The sequence below is a fragment of the Lutra lutra genome, chromosome 13 (assembly GCF_902655055.1).
Source record: "Lutra lutra chromosome 13, mLutLut1.2, whole genome shotgun sequence".
NCBI lineage: Eukaryota > Metazoa > Chordata > Mammalia > Carnivora > Mustelidae > Lutra > Lutra lutra.
Genome location: NC_062290.1, coordinates 22,266,459 through 22,289,493, shown reverse-complemented (window position 1 = coordinate 22,289,493; position 23,035 = coordinate 22,266,459). Strand labels below are relative to the sequence as shown.

The following is a 23,035-nucleotide window of genomic DNA, read 5'->3' as shown; positions in this document are numbered from 1 at the left end:
TTCTATGTAGAGGTTAATTTGTTTAACATCACTTTCCATGTGGAGGTTAATTTGCTTAACTTGTTGTTAATCTACTTGTTTCTGCCTCCTAATTACTCTCATATTTCTCCTTGAGAGGTCCTAGAATCAGCAGTTCTCAAAGTGGGGTCCCTGGTCCAACAGCATCAGCATTATCCGAGAACCTGCTAGAAACGCAAATTCTCAAGCCTTCTTCCACCTCTATAATCAGACACTCTGAGGGTTGGCGTCCAGCAATCCATGTTTTTAATAAGCCTCCAGGTGATTCTAATGGTCTCTAAAGTTTGAGACCTGCTGCCTTGTAGGAAATCATTGCTCATTAAATTGTTGTTGATTCCCTAAAGATAGTACCCACTTATTTTCAATCTGGAAATGAAAAAGTGATTGAGGAAATGACAGTGGAAGATTTATTAGGCTGAATTTTTAGAAAAGGAATTTTCTGACGTGGTATTTCAAAATAAATAAGTAGTTCAGAGAAGGCCCTCCTTCGTATGCCTTAAAAATAGCACTGATTCTCGTCTGGCTGAGCCTGGTTTGGGTGTAGTCATGGAGAAGGGCAAGGGTTTGGACAAGACAGCCCCACTAGGTGCCTTCTAGTGCTCAGGTTCTCTGCTTCTAGGATATTCTATGCACTGCAAAAGAAATACAAGTTAGGGAGCAGGCTGTCATTAGTAGGGGACTTTGGGCTTTCCACCCACAAGGAAGTATATGCTTTTATTCCCCTCATATGTTGAGTCTGTGCCAGTCTATACTCATAAAGAGAGATGACCAGGACCTTTCGAGAATGGTAATTGTTTGTTTTTAGGTCATAAAAATGAATCCTTGCATTGTTTTCAAAGGAACATGCTCTTCATGCAATCTATACAAACTGAATGACAAGTAGGTGAGGCCCAAGATTGGAAAGATAAAACTTCATTTGTTGATTTTTGGCCCTGGAGCTGAAACAATGGGACAAAGGAGTGGCTTGTTGGTATAAACTCTATAAAACACAATAATATTAGTCATGTAAACAGAAGAAAATAGGAGAGGCTTAATGAGATAAATTACACCAAGTCACCACATTAGGGATTAAAATATTCTGATAAAGCAAACACACTAAAAGGTCCAAAAGAAAGGATAAAGGGAAGAGTGATAACTTCAGATTTGGAAAACAATGCGTCTTTCTATCCAGGGAGCTGACAAGAGGAGCTTTCAGAGACTTCTGAGCTGACTGAGCGCCCATTAAGATCCTACTTTTCATCCAAAAAAAAAAAAAAACCACCCTCTACTCAAATCACTGACAGACAAAGCCAACACATTCTTTTCTTCTTTGCTTCCCTGTTCTTTTTTTTTTTTTTCTCCCCTTCACAATTGCAAAGCAATCCATTTTGCTATATACTTCTGTGAAGGGAATAAAAGCGTTCACAGGTTTCCAACTCTCTATTTGCATTCACTAGATTTGTTGGCCTGACTTGCAAAGTGTGAATCGGCCGCTGTTCTCAAGCTCAGGGGAAAAGAGCCAACTTATCACTGTTTAAGACTGCCCATGTACCTGTGTAAACAGTAACTTTTCATAACCGATTTTATAAGGACATTTGAACAATGGAAGTATAGTGCACCGATTTGTGCTATTTAAGCTAATAGCGCTGCGAGGTCTTGAATTGATAGTCTATTTCTATAGCTGTCTTTATTAAGTGTACATCTATAACTGTGAAGAAACAGAATTTTTCCCAAAACTTGGAACAGGTAAATTCTCACTAGTTCATACTACCTTAAACTTCTTGGCAAAGGTGATGAGGTTGCCAGAAGCCAATGAGCATTTAAAAAACAATAGAATAAATAGTAACAACATCAACAACAACAACAATAATAATAAATAACCAGCAACAACAACAATAATAGTAAAATAACCAGGCTATCAGACCTAGCTCAACAACAACAGCAACAAAACAACAACAACAATAATAATAAATAAACAGGCTATCAGACCTAGCTCCAGGTCAAGAGCTGACAATACTACTGCTAGAGTTAGGTCTGCAGCCCAGCTTTTCAGAAATATTCCTCTTGGGTGTCCAAACTCAAGCCTATGGGAAAAAACGAAACGAAACGAAACACTCCAGCCATGGTATTTTCACAATAAACTTTTGGTATTTTATTTGGTTGCTTTTATTATTTTTATTTATTTATTTTTATGTAGACCTCATGCCCAATGTGGGGGCTTGAACTCATGACCCTGAGATCAAGTGTTATATCCTCTTCTGATCGAGCCAACCAGGAACCCCTTTTTGGGTGTTTTCAGAAGTAGCATGCATGCATTTGTCATGGAAAATATTAGAAATATTAAAAATGCAAACAAAAGAATTAAAACAGCCTTGATCATAAGACCTACATAAAGCCATATTTTGGTTTATTTCCTTCCAGGCTTTTTTCTGGGCATATGTTAAGATATGCACACACATACAAATGCACACAAGTACTACCCAATTCAATACCATCCTATGATATACTAATATCAAATACTATTGCATTATGTACTTTTTTTCACTTAATAATTATATATACTTTCTTGCCAATAAAAATTTTAAAGCAAAAGTTATAAATTGATAGCCAATGAAGAGGTCTGATTGGTTCATACAATGGTCAACCGAGTGGAGCTGAGGAATGGCGAATCCTGTGAGATGGGGCCTGTGCTCTCAACTTAAGTCTCCACTACTCCATTGTTCTCCCTCTGAGGCTGCAGCTACTATGCCTAGTTTCACTTGCGCTCTTAAAAAAATAATAATAATGATAATAAATAATAATAGTAGGGTTAAGAGGAAAGTAAAACCTTCTCTTCTCCATGTCTCTACTTTATATCCAGACTACTTCACTCACTTCCGTTACTGCTTGGCTCCCAGGTTTGGGATCCTTTTACTAAAGCATGTTTTGTAAAAGCTTTAGAAAATACAGCAATGGGGTACCTGGGTGGCTCAGTTGGTTAAGCATCCAACTCTTGTTTTTTGTTTTTTTTTAAGATTTTATTTATTTATTTGACAGAGAGAGATCACAAGCAGACAAAGAGGCAGGTGGAGAGGGAGAGGGAAGCAGGCTCCCCGCTGAGCAAAGAGCCCGATGCGGGACTGGATCCCAGGACCCTGAGACCATGACCTGAGCCGAAGGCAGCGGCCCAACCCACTGAACCACCCAGGTGCCCCCAACTCTTGGTTTTGGCTCAGGTCATGATCTCAGGGTGAGATCAAGCCCCATGTTGGGCTCTGTGTTTAGCCAAGAGTCTGCCTGAGATTCTCTTTCACTTTCCCTCTGCCCTTCCCCCTTTGCTCTCTTGCATGCTCTCTTCTAAAATAAATAAAATCTTAAAAAGAAAGAAAGAAAGAAAGAAAAATATATAGCATTATGTGACTTCCATAATTTATTGAACCAAATCACTGCTGTTGCATACTCTAGTTGTTTCCAGTTTGTTGATATTACCAATAATACTGGAAGGCACATCTTTTTACATAAATGTAAAAGAGACGTTCCTAGAAGCAGAATTGATTTAGAAGGGTAGGAGTATTTTATTTTGATATATTTTTCCAAATGCATTTCAGAAAAATTGCACCAAACGCATTCTACTAACAATAGGTGACTTTGCTTATTCCCTATTCTCCATGCCAGAGCATTACCATATGTTTTGGTAAAAAGTAGTTGCCAATTTGAGGAGTTAAAAGTGCCATTTCAGAGGGCACCTGGGTGGTTTGGTCAGTTAAGAGTCTGCCTTTAGCTCAGGTCGATATCTCACAGTGCAGATCGAGCCCAGAGTTGGGCTTCCTGCTCAGCAAGGAGTCTGCTTCTCCCTCTCCCTCTGCCCCTTCCCCAACTCCTGTGTGTGCTCTCTCTCTCTCTCAACAAAATCTTGAAAAAAAAAAAAAGTGGCATTGCAGGCACTACGCCAAGTGAAATAAGTCAGAGAAAAACAAGTACTGCATGATCTCAGTTATATGTGGATTTTTTTCAAAAGGCATTTAAGAAATGATAAAAATAAAAATCACATTTTTAGGTGCACCTGGTTGGCTCAGTTGGTAGAGCACATAATTCTTAATCTTGGGGTTGTCTAAGCTCCATGTTGAGTGTAGACCCTCCTTAAAAAAAAAAAAAACATTTTTAATATGCTTTCACACACATTATTTCATATATAGACAATTTTATTTTCTTTGGGAATTGCCTATTCTAATTTTTTTGTGTGTGTGATTTTTTTTTTTTTTTTTTTTTTGGACATACTGAAATATTTAACATTCATGAAGTCAAACCTGGCCATACTGTTTCCTTCCTTTGCTTGTATGCTTACAAAGTCTCTACCTTGTGACTGGGTAAAATTTTATGTGTATTTTCTCCTGTTCTTCTGTTGTTTTCCTTTTTACATTTATGCTTTCAGTATCCCTCTCAACAACATTGGCCAGGGCTTCACAGTGAAACTCTGTTTCATGGCCACGTGGCACTATATGACCCAGGGTTATGTCTTCTCGTGCTTCTCTAACTCTTCTCAATTTCCCACAATAGCTCCTTGCATATGCACAATCCTTTAAATATTTCGTAGACTGACATATGCTTCAAAAAATGATTTGGGGAATATCATAAAAATGCAGTTGTTTGGGGGACCTGAGTGACTCGGTTGAGAGTCTGCCTTCGCTTGAGTCATGATCCCAGGGTCCTGGGATTGAGCCCCACATAGGGCTCCCTGCTTGGTGGGGAGCCTGCTTCTCCCTCTCCCTCAGCCTGACACTTCCCCTGTTTGTGTTCTCTCTGTCAAATGAATAAATAAAAAAATCTTTAAAAAAGAATGCAGTTGTTCTACTCCCTGAGGTGGGATCCAGAAAAATGCAATTTTTACCAAGCACCCAACAGAATTTTTCTCCAAAGGGATGGAGGAACTGCTGGGTGGGCCTTCTTACCCATCTGCAATCCGTCTATATCTATATCTCCATGTCTACGCAGAACTACATCCACATCCATTATCCGTGTAGTACACACCGAACACCTGTAGCTATCTCCCAGGTCCTCAAACTCAATCTAAAGTACAATTCACTACCTCGCCACTCAAAACTGCTCATCTGCTAACAACAAAAGGTTTCCCTGCCCCAGATCTGAATCAGCCATTTCTCCAAGGATTTCTAATATCTTTTATTAGATAATGGTATTTAGAAAGTGAGGTCTGGGCACTGTATACCTACCATTATCTTGTCTTACTTTGAACTGTTTCCTCGGGACACAGTTCCAGCAGTGAGACTATTAGCTTACAGAAGATGAAATATTTTATGGCTCTTGATTCAATATTGACAAAGGTACAACCAGTCCATTCGTGGGCCCTGTTGGGACCATATATCTTTGCGTCTCCTCCCTCAGCTTGTGTCAGTCGCTAATATTGAAGCGGTAGCATTACCTCACATTGTCCTCCTGATATGAGAAGTTCAGGGGAGAGTACTGACATACAGTTCCTATCCCTGCCTTGTCTAGTTCCCCAGGGATCTTTGCTGATGGAGATAATAGACACACCCTGAACAAGAGCCAAAAGGGGAAGAAAGAACTAGGTGGGCAAGTGCACTAACCAGCTCCCCCTTACGCCCCTTCTCCCAAATTAGTGCCTGTCTGGTACATTTGTAGGGAAAGATGGGGCCAAGGCCAGGACCTGTAAACAAGGCTTCCCACTTGCCTTTACCTCCTTAGTCTATGCACCTTCAGAATGCACCGGGAAGACTAAGCTGGCCTTTCATGATGGCAGTGAGAAAAAGAGAAAGATGGGCATGATTTCTGAATTTTAATGAACAGTAAAAACATCGACCAAAAATGTGTGGCCCAGATGAGCATACTGGAGAGAATGGAGGATGGAGAGAAAGGTAGCCATGAAGAGGGTAGAAAGGGGGCAGAAATGTGACTTCTCCCAGACTCCCTTAGAGTTATCATTTGTGATAAGAGGGGGATGGAATTCCCTCTCTTACAAGTACAACCAGGCATGCTCTCCAAACATGTTTATTCTTCTTTGCCTCAGGTAAAGCCCACATTTACTTACCCAAACTAAGTCTAAAAAGACACTGTGAGGCCCTTGGAAAGAGCAAGACTTGCTATAAGCTGTCTCAATTTCCTTAAGGGTGAGAAGTGAAGAAAAAACACTGGAGTTAAAATAAAAAGCTGGGGGCACCTGGGTGGCTCAGTGGGTTAAAGCCTCTGCCTTTGGCTCGGGTCATGATCTCAGGGTCCTGGCTCTCTGCTCAGCGGGAAGCCTGCTGCCTCCTCTCTGCCTGCCTCTCTGCCTACTGATCTGTCAAATTAAAAAAAAAAAAAAAAAAAAGCTTAGTGAAAAAGAAAAAAAAAGGAAAGAAAAAAAAAGATGCCAGGGACGAATCCATGCAGACATTGATCATCCTAACAAATCTTGTACCTGGCCCAAAACGTGCCACTACCACATTGCTGCTATTGGTGAGCTTAGGAGAGATCTCTTCCTTTTTTCTGATGCTTCTGGCTGACAGGAAGTCCTAACATCTCCAAACTGGACTATTCTGAGTCCAGTTCCTTCAGTTAAACCCAGAGGTTAGGCCTTAGCTGAAGGGGTGGTCAGTAATTCACCCAAGAGGCAGCAGGCATTCGGGCTAAGCATGCTGACTGTAACGTGGCCCTGCCTCTCACTAGCTGTGAGATTTGGGGCTTGGTTTCCCATTTGTGAAACGGAGATGTATTCGTCAGGGTTCTCTACAGAAACAGAACCAATGGGACATATGCGGTGGGAGGGAGAGCATTATTACAGGAAATGGCTCCTGTGATTATGGAGGCTGAGAAGGCCGCCTACAAGCCAAAGCCAGTGGTGTCATTCAGTCAGATTCTAAAAGCCCAAGAACCAAGACAGTTGATGGTGTAACTCTCAGCTGAAGGCCAAAGAGTGAACAAGGATTGAAACCGTGGTAGGAGTGGTGGGAATGGTGACAGTGTAAATCCCAGCCAGAGTCTGAGGACCAGCAGTGCTGTCAGAGGGCAGGAGAAGATGCATGTCTCAGATTAATGGAAGAGCAAATTTGCCCTTCTACCTTTGTTGTTCTATTCAAGGCCTGTGCTGACTGGATGATACCCATTCACACCAGTGAGAGCAAACTTCTTCACTTAGTCTGTTTCAAATGCTAATCCCTTCCTGAAATCCTGCTACAGTTAGGCCCAGAAATAATGTTTTACCAGCTCTCTGGGCATTCCCCCTTAGTCCAGTCAAGATGACGCATGAGATTAACCATCAAAGGTGATAACAGTACTGACTTCAGAGTCACTGTGAGGAATAGATGAATTCGTATGTAAAGTACTCAGAACAGTGAACTCAGAAACAATGGTTAGAAGGTGTTAATGATGATAATGGTGACTACAAGGTGTCAAAAGGCATCTTCCTTCAACAGGCAGGTACTGAAATTCCCTCTGATCACTGCTATAGTTTGAAAGGTGCCCAAACTGTGCTTCAGGTAATGCTACTGTTTCAGGAGCTGGGCCCAAGTAATTCATTGCTACAACAGAGTAATGACCGTCTTCCCTGGCCCTCTCTCTACCAACTGCAGACCAAGTTAATGGATATAATTTTTTAACTTAAATTTTCATCCCATTAGTTTTTACACCTTTAGTGCTAAGTGAGCGTTTGGAAAGAATTAATGAGTAGAAAACAATTATTGGAAATGCTCAGAAACAGTCACCCAGGCATAGCTTAATAGCCAGATTATTTTTCATGAAGATGTACTCAATTGTTTCTATTCTAGATTGTATACATATAAGAGTTACTTTCCGGTGGTAAATTTTAGTCTTAATTTGTATGAGAGAGTGATGTCAGTATTCGGTTTCCCTGCCAAGAGGATAGTAGCGTCCAGGTTCAGTGCTAGCCAAGAGAATCTGGGTCCCCAACATGAGGTACTGAAGGCCTTCAGACCATCTCCAGACACATGACTCCTCTATTGTGTACAAGGCTCAATGAATGTTAACACCCAGCTGAACATCAGCATGGATTATCTTATTGGTTTATTCTTATTACTCATCGTTTAAAGTACTAGTTCTTATTTCCCAGTTATACATAAACTCCCGACAGAAGAATTGACTTTTACATAGTTCCTTATGTCTTCAAGGTCTAGAAGAGAATTATATTTTTAGTGTATATCTAAATAAACACATTGGTTAATAACTTGTTGCCTGAAATGGATCATGCTTCAAAAATTTTTAACTTCCATTAACCATCCCCAAGATGAGAAGTGGGGCAGCTAAGTCTTAATAATTAAGGGACTAGAAAATGTCTGGCTACTGAGGACCAAAAGGCCACAGTATGAGGTCTAAGCTGGAGCTTTATGAATAGGGCTTTAGCCCCAAAGAGTTGTTGTTGCTGGGGAAAAAACCCTGCTCCACCAAAGTTACACTGGCTTTAAAGGCTTGCTAGGGGCCATCACTACCAAACTGTAAATGATTTGCACTTTTCTGGGTCCTAACAAGAGGCTATTTCCCTACTGATTCCTTTTTACATATGGAAGAACTGTTGCTTTTGCTTTCTACATAGACCACTGAGCTAAACTCGGTGAAACTAAATTTAGCTTGAGATTCTTACTGAGATTCTTACTTATCTGTTGAGATTAGGGAACTATACAGTATCCTGTCCTATCAGGACATTTTTCAAGATATGTGAATGATAGGATTCACAGAAGGAAGGTGCTTATTGCACTGGAAACAAACATTCTCAGCCTTAACCTTCCACTCACAATAACACCCCCACCCCCAACCACCACACCTCTCCCCATCACCATCTTGGCTGCTCTACTCAACCCAAAGGGATGATGGAAATGAGAATACTTCATACTTAGAAAAGAATCTCCTAATTCTAGCCCAGTACAGTTATGGACCTTCCAGTCCATTGTCATCCTAATGCCTGTGAACAAACATATTATTATGTGAACACGCTTACTGAAAAAGAGGGGTTTATTTCAAAGGACCTGTTTGAAGACATTGGATAACAGTTGACAGACTGCAAATCCTTAATATGCCTTCCCATTTTACTCTGAAGGAATTCTTACTGAAAAGGAATTTCTTATTGAGTGAAATTTAATAACTAAGTACCACCTCCTGCTTGTTCATTATTCCTTCTCCATCTCCCCTCCTCCAATCCTGGGAGCCCAGTACTGCTAACAGCATAAAGATAGGCTTTGTTCTATCTTCCCAAACAGAACTTTTCCTGTAATGGCTGCCATGGGGGAGGGAAAGCTGGTAGGATAGGTCTTCGTATACCACAATGCTAAACGTCTTAGGTTTTATAAATCATAAGGTTCTTTTTCTTTTTCTTTTTCTTTTTTTTTTTTAAAGATTTTTTATTTATTTATTTGACAGAGAGAGAGATCACAAGTAGACGGAGAGGCAGGCAGAGAGAGAGAGAGGGAAGCAGGCTTCTTGCCGAGCAGAGAGCCCGATGTGGGACTCGATCCCAGGACCCTGAGATCATGACCTGAGCCGAAGGCAGCGGCTTAACCCACTGAGCCACCCAGGCGCCCCTTCTTTTTCTTTTTTTGAGCCTAATTTGAGTAGCCAAGATTGGTTTACCTGATGGTCGAATTTTTCCAGACTGGAAATAGCCACACCTAGAGAGAAAAACTCCTTCCTTTCTTTCACTCTTCTCATAAACACAGGTTTTATATTTCAATTTTTTCCGTCTTTCTAAAGTAGGCCTGATTTCAAATGAAAGATTTCAAATGAAGAAAGACACACAGAAGAGGTCCTAAAGAGTCTCTTGGTAGACACAGAATTGTTGAATTTAAAGATAATTGAGTTTGACTTCTACCATATAATAGCAACCCACAGCCATTAGGATTCTTACTTAGACAGGGCTCATCAATTCTCACTAAACCTTATTCACAGATTTGAGAGACCTTTGCCATTGCTAATAAAATAGATGATGTGAGGGGCTCCTGGGTGGCTCAGTTGGTTAAGCGGCTGCCTTCGGCTCAGGTCATGATTCTAGGGTCTTGTGATGGAGACCCACATCAGGCTCCCTGCTCAACAGAGAGCCTGCTTCTCTCTCTCCCTCTGCCTGCCGCTCTGCTAACTTGCGCTCTGTATCTCTCTGTCAAATAAATAAATAAAATATTTTTAAAAAATAAAATAAAATAGATGATGTGAAAGGAAACTCTCTTCTAGGAAGGTGTTAGCTCCCAGTTCAAAAATAATCCTGGACCAGATCATACTCCTAAAAAAAGTTCCACTAACATCTAAATGACTTCCTAAGTTCTATATGTGTTTCTCAAGGTCTTTCCAAAACACAACTTTGTATTTGTGGGGTGAGATGAAGTGACATTCAAGAGGAGCATATGTGAGACCTAATTCCATTAAGCTCTCACTGGTTAGCCACATTTTTTTCTTATTATAGTATCTAAAGGGGCAACCCGGGGCATTTAGCCACCAAAAGCAATTGTCATATGTTGTGATGAACTGTTGTTCATTATTTTTCATAGCCCTCCCACCCCAAATTCCATTTTTAACTTCCAAAAATATAGGTGTATCACTGTTATTTCTTCTTGAGGATGAAACAGCTTAGGAATTAGTAGCGGGGGGTTGGGAGGAGGGCATTCAAGGTCAGTGGCTCCTGCCTTTCCCTGAGATCCACTTAACCTGTCCCCAAGAAACACCATGATGATGCACTTCTTGAGTTCCAGCAGACTGGGCCATGACCAGACCCAGACTAGAGTTCCACAGAAAAAGTCTTTGGAATCCATGCTGCTCTGTGATTTTCCAGGCCACATTGTAGCAGGGGTGGTACTTCCCCAGCTGCTTGGGTAGGGGCTTCATCAAGCCCCCGGAGAAAAAGGGAAAGGGAACAAGGCTGTTAGGGCCAACTGCTGTGTTAAGGACTATACTGTTGTCTTGGCTCATCTCATTCAGTCTAGCAACCACCATGAGAAACCTGGTGCTATCATCCTGATTTTATAAGTGAGGAAACTGGCCCAGAGAGGGGAAATGGTTTGGCCAACCTCATATAGTAAGAAGCAGATAGGAATTCCATTTCAGGACCTTCCATCTCTGAGCCTGGTACTCTTTTTGTTATATGTTTGTTATTTTTGTTTGTTTGTTTCCTGGTTTGGGCATATGGGTGAGCCAGGAGGTAGGTGAGGGGTACCCTGGGATGTGGGTGCTAGGATGGGGATGCAGAGAAGGGAGGGGAGGAGGCAGAAAAGGGCTAGCAGAGCAGGGAGTGACAAAAGGATATGCAGGAAATTCCCCGAAGAGCCTTGAATCCTATCGATTTGGAACTATGACTGACTTTAAGGCAGGGATTATGATTTACCATTGTTTTTTTTTTTTTTAAAGATTTTATTTATTTATTTATTTGACAGACAGAGATCATAAGCAGGCAGAGAGGCAGGCAGAGAGAGAGGAGGAAGCAGGCTCCCTGCTGAGCAGAGAGCCCGATGCGGGGCTCGATCCCAGGACCCTGGGATCATGACCTGAGCCGAAGGCAGCGGCTTAACCCACTGAGCCACCCAGGCGCCCCATGATTTACCATTGTTAAGAAGTGTAAAGGAAAGAAATAATCTGTCTTAATGTTCTTGATTATAGTTTTGGGGTTAACAACTTTCCATAAGACAGAGGTGTTAATCAAATATAAAAATTCTATAGCTGTGATGTTTCACTTTATGTCAATTTAACTGGGCTAAGGGATGCTCAGATAGCTGGTAAAACATTATTTCTGGTGTGTCTGTGAGTGTGTGTCCAGAGATGAGCATTTGATTCAGTAGCCTGAGTAAAGAAGATTGTCCTCACCACTGCAAGTGGGCATCATCTCATCCATTAGGGGCCCCCAAATAAAATAAAAAGGAGGAGGGACGGCAAATTCTTCTCTTTTCTTGAGCTGAGTTGTGAAGCTCCTGGTCCTCTTACCTCCAGACTCCAAAACTGATACCAGTGGTCTGAACTGGATAATATCACCAGCTGTCTTGGTTCTCTAACTTGCCAATAGCAAATGATGGGACTTCTCAGCCTCCGTTACTGTATGGGCCAGTTCCTAACTTCAGTCCCCTCCTGGTTTTGTTTCTCTGGAGAACCCTCACTAGGTACGACTGCATAATTCAAAGCAGTGTTTTTAAACCAGGTGTTGCAATGTGTGTTTATGACTTGTGTGTACATGCGTGTGCATGTAGGAAAGACAGAGAACTAGACTGAGAGTTTAAAAATTGTATTTCTTACTATGGTTCGTGGTTAAAAATCCTTGATTTTAAGAGGGCTTTGGAGGCTAGAAATAAATCCATTCACATTCAATAGGCCAAATGTTTCCAGACGTGTTACCAGGGCCCTGACTACATGTCTGCTGTCATCAGGATGTCTCAAACCACTATTAATCACAGAACTAGCTAGGGCTCCCCTAATTTTGTATTTTTATTTTTAAAAATGTTATCATTTGTGAAGCTGTAAATAAGAACATGTTGCCCTCCTGTCCTAATCGAGTTAAGACTCACAGTCTCCCTCATTCCTCTGCTACTGAGCCTGTCTTTCTTTGCTGCTGTTGCAATTTGGGGTATGGATTGGGTGCTGTCAGAAAGCACTCGACTGATAGTGGCTGCGTTTCTCTGCTGGTGGGCACAATTCCAGAGCCCAGAGGCAGCTCTTAGCTCTGTTTGAAGGAATATAAATTCTGAAAGTATCAACTTTACTTCCAAAGTGCCAAGAGAAATTCTACCAAGCTTGTGGGCAAAATACATACAAACATTTTTTCTATCAGTAGGTCAATGAGGGATGTGATCTAGTGAGAGGAGAGTGAGAAATGGTACCTAAGTACTCAGCTGTGGGACATGGCTCCGAGTGAGCTCTCCTGGGTGCCAGGGTTCAAACCCAGCCCTCCCAACTGCGACTCTGGCAAAGTACTGGGCTTCAGGTTTCTTGTCAATAAAAACATGGATGATAGTGGTACTTGCCAACAGCAATGATGTGAGGGTCAAATGAAGTGAAACAAAGCACTTAGAAGAATGTCTGACACATATAGTAAGTGCTCAATAAATAAAGGTAAGCACAAATTTAGGAAATGAATAAGATGAGAATCTACTGTGAAACAGGCGCACCACCAAAGAAAGGAATCCTATTGACTCAAGAAGATTGGTAACATACATACAACATAAAATGTATCACCTTAACAATTTTTTAAATTAAATTAAAAAAAAAATTTAAGTAGGCCCCACACCCAGCATGGAGCCCAACCTGGGACTCGAACTCACAACCCTGAGATCAAGACCTGAGCCGAGATCAGGAGCTGGATGCTTAACTGACTGAGCCACTCAGGTGCTCCTTCACCCTCTTTAAGCACAGTTCAGTGGCATTAAGTACATTCACATGGTTGTGGTGCCATCACCACCATCCATCCAGAGGACATCCTGCAAGACTGAGACTCTGTACGTATTAGGCAGTAACTCCCATTCCTTCCCCTTCCCAGCCCCTGGCAACTTCCACAAATTTGCTTACTCTGTGTGCCTCCTCGTCCTACTCTGCATGGAATCATACAGTAGTTATCTTTGGGTCTGGCTTATTCCACTGATCATAATGTCCTACAGGCTGTTCCACGTTGTAGCATGTGTCTGAATTTCTTTCCTTTTAAGACCAGTTGACTCTTTAATGTATCAATTGACTTTTCCAAGTTTTCAGAAATTAAAGATGTAAATATGACAACACCCCCTCTCTCCAACAAAGGCAAATAACTTCTTAAAACCCTCCCTGGAGTTACCTGGAGATACCTGTCTCTGTAGAAATGCAAAGTGGAAAATCATTTTTCCTACGAAAGGTATGATTCCTTGAGGCAGGCTGTTTACATTAATCAACATTCCTCTAATACTTGTCAGTGTTTTGTAACACTTTTCCAAGTGCCAATTGTAGCTCGTCAGTTCTCAAGTGTGGAGGCTGTGAATGGGGGAAACCAGAATGGTAACTCTGTCCCCTAGGGGATTTTTCTGCTAGCATAAAGCTGTAATTTTTATCATTTTCATTTTACTCAACTGTTGCTTAGGTGGATGGTGGCTAGAAATATTGGGTGGACAGACTGGTCAGTGTGTGAAAAGTCCCGGTTTCCCTCTATCTTCCTATTCGGCTCCCTATAAGGTACTCAAGTTTTTTTGCACAAAGCTGTGGATTTAATCTGTTCACACACCAACCAGAATCTGCTTACCACTGTCACAGAAATTTTTCCTTTCAATAAACATAACGGCGATAGGAAAAACAAAAACACACGCAACAGCTACGATGAAAGAAAAAGAAAAGATAGATGGGACCTTCCAACTGTCAACTCTTGGATTACGCTTGTCCCTTTTCATGACTTTTTGGGGAAACTATTTATTTATTAGCATATCATAAATACATGCCTCTGTGATTCTAGATAAGCATAACATCAGTGTCCGAGATTTAGTGCTATTTTCATTTCTTTTAAGATTAATATTCAAAGCTTAGTACACAGAGCAATCATCTGTTTCAGCATTGTCTTTCAAAACATTAAGGAAATTCCAAAATCAAACTAATAATTTATAAATTTCACTGTGAGGCTCAAGCAATGAAAAGGGCAGTAGAACCACTATTTATAACGGGAATGAAGAAATTAAAATTTATTTGCTGCTACCTTATTTTTTTTTAAAGATTTTGTTTATTTATTTGACAGAGAGAGATCACAAGTAAGCAGAGAGGCAGGTAGAGAGAGAGGAAGGGAAGCAGGCTCCCCGCTGAGCAGAGAGCCCGATGCGGGACTCGATCCCAGGACCCTGAGATCATGACCTGAGCCGAAGGCAGCGGCTTAACCCACTGAGCCACCCAGGCACCCCTACTGCTACCTTATTTTTAATAAAGTTTTCTTTTTTGTTTTATAGTAGATTTTCTGGTAATTCTGAGCTTGATGGCCCACAAAAGTATGCATAGAAGATTGCTAATATAATGCATTAATTTATTTAAAGATTTCCATTTCATATTAATTGATGCTAAGGGTCATTTGAGACTATAGAGAAAACAAACAAAAATAACATAAATAATAAAAGAACTAAAAGATCTAGAGTGCAGTGGGTAATCCTTTGGTTATTAGTACGACAGCTTTTCCATGACCAGAGGAAAAAAACCAAATAAACACAATACCATTTTCTCATACTTTTTAAAACTGGAAACATCATGAATCAATCTTTTAACTACACAGGAAATTTCCATTTTGGCACATGAAGAAAAAAATTGTAACACTAACACTGAAATGGTTTTCTCACTTTTTATCATGAAAAATTTCAAATATATAGAAAAGTTGAAATACTAAAGGAGTGACAGATTCTATCCCTAAATTCTGTGACTGTACACCCTTTAGCAAATTTGCTTTCTCTTTCTGCACACATACTTTTTATTTGAGGTTGCAGACATATTCGAAGTTGCAGGCTTTACCAAGAATCTTCTCAGAACAACATCCTCCTACACAACCACAATCTTCTCACATCAAGAAAATTAACCATGATTCCATATTACCTAATATCTAGTCCACATTCAAATTGCCCAAGAAAGTCTTTCATAGTTGCTGGGGTTTTTTTGTTTTTGTTTTTTTAACAAGGAGCCAATAAGGATTCACATATTACATTTCCATCATATGCCTTTGTTTTTAGCGAACGGTCCTTCCCATTCCCTTCCCCACATCCATAACTCTGACTTTTCATTTTTATTTGTTTGTTTTTGCTTGTTTGTTTGTTTGTTTATTTTAAAGTAGGCTCCACACTCAACTTGGGGCTTGAACTCAGGACCCTGAGATTTAGAGTCTCACGCTCTAATGACCAAGCCAGGCAGGTACCCCTAACATTGACTTTCTAAAGAGCCCAGGCCAGTTGTTTTGTGAAATTTCCCAACATTCTATATTTATATCATTTGACTGGTTCATCTAGACCTAGAATTTCCATTCTAGAGACTGCAAAGATATCCAGAATACTGTCTAGCATTCTAGCTCCTTATCTATTCCCAGAGTTCATCTGCCTTCACCATGAGGAACACCAAGAGATCACAGATTAGCTGAACTCCAGCTTCAACTCTTCAAAGCAATTGCTAGTTTCAAGAAGAAAAGGTACTTAAACAATACTGCCAAAGCAAAAAGCTTTTAAGATCAAAGGAGAGGTGTCCTGGTTTAATGTTGATCTAGCAAGTCCAGAGTCCAGAGCATGGTGGGTCATCACAGACAGCATTCAGGGGTCAAGGTCAGCTCTTGTTTTATGTGAACATGTAGAAAGAATCAGCAAAGATGCTTCCTTTAACTTCCTTTTGCCTACCAAATGACTCTGTGGCTTCTGTTGAGCTAAAGGCTAAACTGAAAGAATTTTTTAAAAAAGTGTATTATCTCAACTTTTATCAGACTTTAGAATGGGTTAGGGGTGTCTGAGTGGCTTAGTCAGTAGGGCGTCTGCCTTCAGTTGGGCTCCTGATCTCAGGGTCATGGGATCGAGTCCCTCTCCCTCTGAGTGCCTCTGTATTCTCTCACTCTCTGTCAAAAAAAAAAAAAAAAAACGAACAACAACAAAAAAACTTTAGAGTTGGTTAAAAAAAGGCAGGGGCTTGCTAACTTCACTGAGACACATTGGCATATTATGCTCTGAGCTCCAGGAAATACCTGATCTTGCCCCAGAATACTCTCCGCTTATCAAGTCTGCAAGGACTTGGGAGAGCTCTGACAGAAAGGTCCTCTGCTTGAACAATTTCAAGGAAAACTAATCATGAATCTACGTGAACACATGGGAGTGTGCCATCCATGTGCATAAGATGTAAACAGGCCTAGAAGGGGGCATCAATATATATGCAGGAGAACAGGCTCCAGTGGCATTTATGGGTGCACTTTTGTAATGGCTTACGGATGCACGCTATTTTGGACCGGTACCTCTCTAGAAATATAGACTTAAAAAAACAAAAGTTCAGCCTCCACCAAGGTGGTGTTCTTCTGCAGGCCAAGTGTTTTTAAAAAATGTGATTGTCCAATTAAGAAGCGTATCCGCCTGGTGCCTCACTTCTCAAACAGTTTATTTGAATACCATGTGAATGGCTAATCTCCTACAAGTTTGGGGGCCTTAACAAGGTAAACAAATGAGTGGCTGTGAAAGTAAACACTGCATTTCCTCCCAGGTTCATCCTTGGCTCCAAAATTCCACTCTCTCTGTCCCTTTCCCTAGCCCAGCCTTCCATTTCCAAAGCTCTTGTACCCCATAGAAGTAAACGCAATTGCAAAGGAGACATTTTTAATTATAAGTACTACAGTAATGAATTCAAGTACACTCATTTATCATAAAGGGCTTTCCCATCTGTCTCTAAAGTATACTTAAAAAGGCTGTGTATTTGATAACATTAGCACTGAGCATCTTCCTCATGTTACTATTCAGCATTTTAGATGTTCACTTCCCGCCCCCCACCACACACACACCCAAGACAACATGGTGGTGGTTCCAGAAAAGGCACATTTATCTCTGTGTTTGGGAGTGCCTGTGTGGTCTCTTCTTAATTTATTTGCACTCTAATCCTCAGGGATATCATCCCAATCCCCGTAGGCAAAGGGAGATTAGGGAATGGGGTTGTCTGCTTCTCCCCACCCTGACAGAGAAGGGAAAACAACTTCCTCAAGTCCCTCAAGTTCATCTGGCCACTGTACAAATTGTTCTTGAGCATGGAGGGTTTCCAAAAGCCCTAATTAGCAACTCACAGCAAACATTTCTTTGCATTAGCTAATGATCCGGCTACACTTGTAAGCAAACAGAACCAACATATCTAATCAATGCTGAAAAACCAACCAAATGCCTATTAAACATCTGGATGTAATTTTCTAGTTAGAACAAAATGAAAACATATGCAGGTTCCTTTGATCTGCATCTTAACAAAGAAATTGTTGATAAAATAGTATACTGGTCAGTCAACGTGTCATTTTCATAAACTCTACTCGTTTCTCTTCAAATGCTTTCAGTTTAATTTAGTTGGTTTCCTGCAATCTCTAATTTTACCATATTGTGTGAAACCGCAAGAGATTCTTTGGATGTGATTTTACTTGAGGTTTTACTGCTGCATGGATCTGCTACTGATTTTTTTTTTCTTTCTTTGCTTTCTCTTCTCCATATTCCACGCCCATCCTGCTCTTTTCTTTGGTAAAGGGCTGAGGGGAAAAGTTATAAAGCAATGCTGGGAAAATTCTTCTGGACCCTACATTCTCAGGTTTAAGAAAACTCTCATTTAAAAAAAAAAAAGTCAAATGAGGAAATGCATAAGCAGTAACTCACAGCTAAAAGAAAGAGAAAATAACAAGTGACCTTCAGAAACTGTCATACTCATTTCAAATAGAAAAGTAACAGATTTAAAAGATGAATAATTTCTATGACCAGCATCCAAACATTTTTCTCTTATGTCTAGAATGTATACAATATAGAACATCTAGTTTTTGTAGTGACTTAAGCCACTGGTTGAGTTGAAAATTTGATAGTCAGCAACAAGCGAATGGAAATATACCCATACATGCATCAACGATAAAATAAACAATCTGGCAATCTTCTTGTTTCTTTGCAGAGGATAAAAAGGGGATTTTTTTTTTCAGAGATAATTTTCTATGGAAACGGAGTACTTAATATCATTTCATGTAAAAACATCATCAACATATGAATATGTTAAAGATAAAAAAGATTATGGTTAACAGACTTTAAATAGAAGACTAAAAGATTTCATGAGTAGGATTATTTTCTTTTAAACAGGCTGTAGACAATCTGCACATATATTATTTATTTAAAACATAAGATTAAAGCTACTTGATTGTTTAAATACCATCATTTGTAATGCAGTTTGATGAGAGTTTTGTAGTATAATTATTACAGCATGATAATCACCGAGAAAATATGACCTTGAAAAGGTGCCCAGCCTTCTCCCTCTGTCAAGGAGGATGGGATGCCCTCGAAAACCAACCATCTTTATGCACACAGTTAAAGGCCTTCCAATTTTAAAATTACTCTTTCTTTTCTCTAGATAGTACATTATAGGGAATTCAGAAGGCTCCTGTCTCAAAATATACCATTCTAATTTCTCTGTTTAAACCCAATTACCAGTGTGTGCCAGTAAATTAAAGTAAAGCTTGAGTAAGCCAGGGAGAAGTGTCAGTTGCCCCAGCTGGCCCAGCATGCACAGGCATATTTGCGGCATCCAAGTTTCTTCTCCACAGTTCTGCAGCTGATTAGGGGATGAACTGACCACAGACCGACATACTGGGCCCAGTCTCTAGATGAAGATTTCACGGAACACAGGTTGCCAAAAGACAAAGCTTAGTTGCCCATGAATCATAGTATTTCAAAAAGTCCTATAGATGGAACAAGCATGCTCCAGTCATCACTCAGTTTAACTTAGGAAAGAGGGACACTGCTTGCTTCCTTTTCATTCTTCATGTTAGCAAAATGAATACTATAACCCCTTCCGCAACCCCACTTAATGAGAGCACTGCAAAACCACATACCAAACTTGTTTAAGAATTTACTGTGGACTTGTACAGGCTGGCTAAAATTGCTCCTTTAATTTTTCATTTATAATTGATATTTGGGATTGATGCAATTATAGACAAATCAATATCATGCATATTTAAAAACAACTCCAACAGTGAAATGTATTATCTAAAATGATTCTCTTTCTTTTTTTTTTTTTAAAGATTTTATTTATTTGTCAGAGAGAGAGAGAAAGAGAGAGAGAGAGATCACAAGTAGGCCGAGAGGCAGGCAGAGGCAGAGGGAGAAGCAGGTTCCCTGCCGAGCAAGGAGCCCGATGTGGGACTCGATCCCAGGATACTGGGATCATGACCTGAGCCGAAGGCAGCCGCTTAACCAACTGAGCCACCCAGGCGTCCCTAAAATGATTCTCTTAATATTTCAAGGAAAAGGTCTCTGAGAATGCAAATCTTCAAATAAAATGTATTTCTCTTTAAATAAAGTCTTTCCATAAGTCCCTTGAAAGTAAAATAATGAGAACGTGGGGGTTATTAACACCCAAAACCTGTTATGTATATTCCAACGTAGGATGACTGCTTGTCAAAGATGTGTCTTTCTTATGGAAGAACTCACCACCGTTTGGCTAAAACATCATTATTCACTCACCAATCGTGTGGAAATAGCTCAGTCTAACTGTTCTTTAAACAAAATTATAAATGGGGCAACACTGAAGATTTTCTGCTGTGTGGTGTATTTAGAGAAGTAGACAAAAACTGTAGATTTACACAATATGCCCCATTTATTAAAAATCTCAAAATACCTTTTAGTTAAAGTTCCACTCACTAGAATTTTAGCCACATCATGTACCCAACTCTTCCCCATTTAGCTTCTTACATCGCTCAGCCTTGGGATAAGCCCCCCCACCCCAAGTATGGGGGTAAGGGCGGGCAAGGCAGGTTTCCAGGTCTCAAAGCTGGTTTACACCATTGTCTCCCTTTCTTTTTAGTAATTGGAAACAGACTCGTGGTCATGTTGCTGAGAGGCCCCTAAAACTCTCAGCAGCCCCCTAACCGCAAGACAGCAAAGTCGAAGACAAGGACGGGCCAGAGAGTCCGAGCCGCGGGCAAAAGCCTCGCATCTGCGACTAGAACGCGCGTGCCTTACCCTGGGAGCACCTTAGGGTATCCTTCCCGCCAAACGAAGGCAGGCCTACCTTTTTGCAAAGTCGTTTGAAATGCTCCAATAAAAGCCAATCCCTACCACCTTGGGTGCAAAGAGGGGCGTGGGCATAAAAAGCCTAGTCTTAGACGGCCAGGGAATGTACGCCAATCAATGCGCTGCCGCATTTTCCACCAAGTGCACAGTCCACTCCTTCTCACGAAAAGGCAGCTCAAGGAAAACAATCCTCAGAGAAATTTTTGAATGTGACCTCACTTTCAAAAGAGGAGCATCAAACAAGGGGCAAGCACTGAAAGACGCATTTGGCTCGAACTGTCAACCCCCCGCCCTCCCCATAAGAAACTGCGCGGTTAGTCTCTGAGTTACTTTCACCGAGATCTGAGGATTTCCATTAAAGGGAAAAGTGAACAAGTGGAAGGATTTTTGCAAACTCTAGCCCCCAGCTTCCGCGACCGCACGCCCAGCCCGTCCCTCCCGCTCGCGCGCGCCCGCGCGCACCCTCGCCCGCCCCACGTTACTTTGACTGACAGCCCGGCCCCGCCGCCTCTCCTTCCCACCGACCTTCCCATCCACCGTGCCAATCTCCGCGTCTCGCCTCTTCCCATTGGCTGGTTTCGGCGTTCCGCGGCTCCTCCAGGAACAGTTCCTCACCGAGCCCCGGAGGACGCGGCTGGCGGAGGAGGGGTGGTGGGGGTGGGAGGGGAGACCGGGGAGACGGCGGAGATGGAAGCGAGTGGGGTGGGAGAGAAGAGGGAGGACGGCCCGTCCAGTACCGCGCTGCTATAGGCTTCGGGGAGGTGTTGCGTCAGAAACCCACGTTGGGCACGGCGCACGCGATTGGCTGGCGCACTCTTCCCCGCTTGCCTCCCGCTACCGCCCGGACCCAGGTCCCCCGCCCTCTCTGCGCTCCCGCCCCCCGCCCGCGCTGGGCTGGGCGGGGCCGGCGCTGGTTAGCTCCGGAGTGTGAAACCGCGTGTTAATGTAACCGGCGCGAGAGGCGCGGGCGGCGGCGGCGGGAGCGGCGGCTGCAGGAGCAGCAGCAGCGGCGAGTACCCTGTGCCCCGCGTCCCCGAAGCAGCCGACTGCGCCACCCCCACCCTCTCACGTCCGGGCGGGACCCGTGCCACCAGACCGGACCTCCGCCGGCCCGAGGCGACTTAACCCCCGCAGCGACTACTCAGGACCTGTCCGCGGAGTTTGCCCGCCGGGTAGGGAGGCCGAGCGGCGGAGCGCACTCCTGCTTCCCCCTCCCCCCCTCCCGCCCCATCTCGTGGATGTCGCCCCCCGGGTCGTGAGAGAACTTTGCAGCGGGCTGGAGCGCCCTTTGCGGAGAGGCAGACGAAGGGAAGGAAAGAAAGAGGGCCCAGGAAGGGGCTTGGAGGAAGAGTCCGAAGCGGCCGGGCGGGCCGTGCGGGGCGGGTGCGCGCGGGGCGCGGCGCCCGGATGCGCCCCGGGCTCGAGGAGCAGCGGGCGGCTGCGGGACTGCCCTTCTTGGTGTAGCCCCGCCGGGCTAGGAGGGTTTGTGCAACCGCGGAGAACACCGAACGTTGGTCGCACGGGGCGTGCCGAGCCGCCTCCCGGCGCGCCCTCCGCACTTTCCCCGCCTCGTCGTCATCCCGCGCTCCTCCGCCCGGGCTGAGGCTGCGGAGCGCCAGGCGCGGAACCTCCGCCGCCCGGACCTCGCTCCTCACCGCCTCCCGGCAACCCGCGAGCGCCTGGCCGAAGGCGCTGCCCTGACCCGCAGCACTCGGCCCCGAACGTCTCCAGGTTTGTTTGTGTGGGGTTAGCTGGGGGCGCCGGGCCACCTGCACCTCGCCGCGGGGAAAACCCGGAGAGGAGGCGGACCGGGAGAAGAACGAAGGAAAGCAGCTTGCCTGGATTTGTTTGCTCGGGACGGGTGCCGCGTAAGGGGATCGCCGAGGGGAGCGCGGCCGGAGTCACCGCGCGCTCACCTCCCCGCTGGGGCAGCGGAGGCCCGCGGGTTGGATCACAGCCCTCGCGCCCTCATCTTGGGCGCCGGCGTCACCGCGCAGGTTTTGGTGCAGCTGGGCCCCGGGTGCCCCGCGATGTGGCCCTGAGCGAAGGAACCCGCACCGGCGGGAGCAGGAGCAGCCGGGCACCGAGTGGCCGGTGCGCCCCGCCGAGCGCGCTTGCGTGTGTGGCCAGCGCGCTGCCAGCGCTCCCGGTTTCTGCCTGGCTTCTCGGCTTAATTTTCCTCGGCGGGATTAAAGTTGGAAATTGAGCGGAGAATTGAGTTGCCCAGAAACAGACCTACGGCCGTCGCCAGAGCGATGTTCCCGCAGAGCCGGCACCCGGTGAGGAGCGTCAGGGTGCTGGGTGGAGGGGCAGAGGAGTGGGTTGGGGGTGGGGTGGGGATAGGCGCTCTCCCTGTGCTGTAGGGAGACGGGTGTCTTCTACCTTGT

The 23,035-nt window shown here is 43.3% G+C and overlaps 1 protein-coding gene, 2 long non-coding RNA genes and 1 pseudogene across 6 annotated transcripts in view; 2 read left to right on the top strand and 2 right to left on the bottom strand.

Moving 5' to 3' along the window:
- LOC125082858 (uncharacterized) overlaps positions 1-21,425 on the bottom strand; it is a 158,997-nt gene extending 137,572 nt beyond the window's left edge. The window contains exon 1 of the long non-coding RNA XR_007122126.1: positions 21,174-21,425. This is a non-coding gene — a long non-coding RNA (uncharacterized LOC125082858). The remainder of the gene's footprint in view (positions 1-21,173) is intronic.
- Positions 1-23,035, bottom strand: part of LOC125082941 (spermatogenesis-associated protein 31D1-like) — an 894,603-nt pseudogene that overhangs the window by 489,680 nt on the left and 381,888 nt on the right.
- The window catches only part of LOC125082854 (uncharacterized), a 571,692-nt gene that overhangs the window by 190,499 nt on the left and 358,158 nt on the right, over positions 1-23,035 (top strand). The gene's annotated exons all lie outside the window — the stretch shown is intronic.
- LOC125082848 (transducin-like enhancer protein 1) overlaps positions 21,604-23,035 on the top strand; it is an 87,557-nt gene continuing 86,125 nt past the window's right edge. For 3 of the 4 annotated variants that reach the window (XM_047698674.1, XM_047698672.1, XM_047698671.1), the window contains exon 1: positions 21,604-22,927. In XM_047698674.1, the coding sequence (XP_047554630.1) occupies positions 22,904-22,927 (24 nt within the window). In that variant the 5' untranslated portion in view covers positions 21,604-22,903. The remainder of the gene's footprint in view (positions 22,928-23,035) is intronic. The other variant, XM_047698673.1, reaches the window with a different exon arrangement.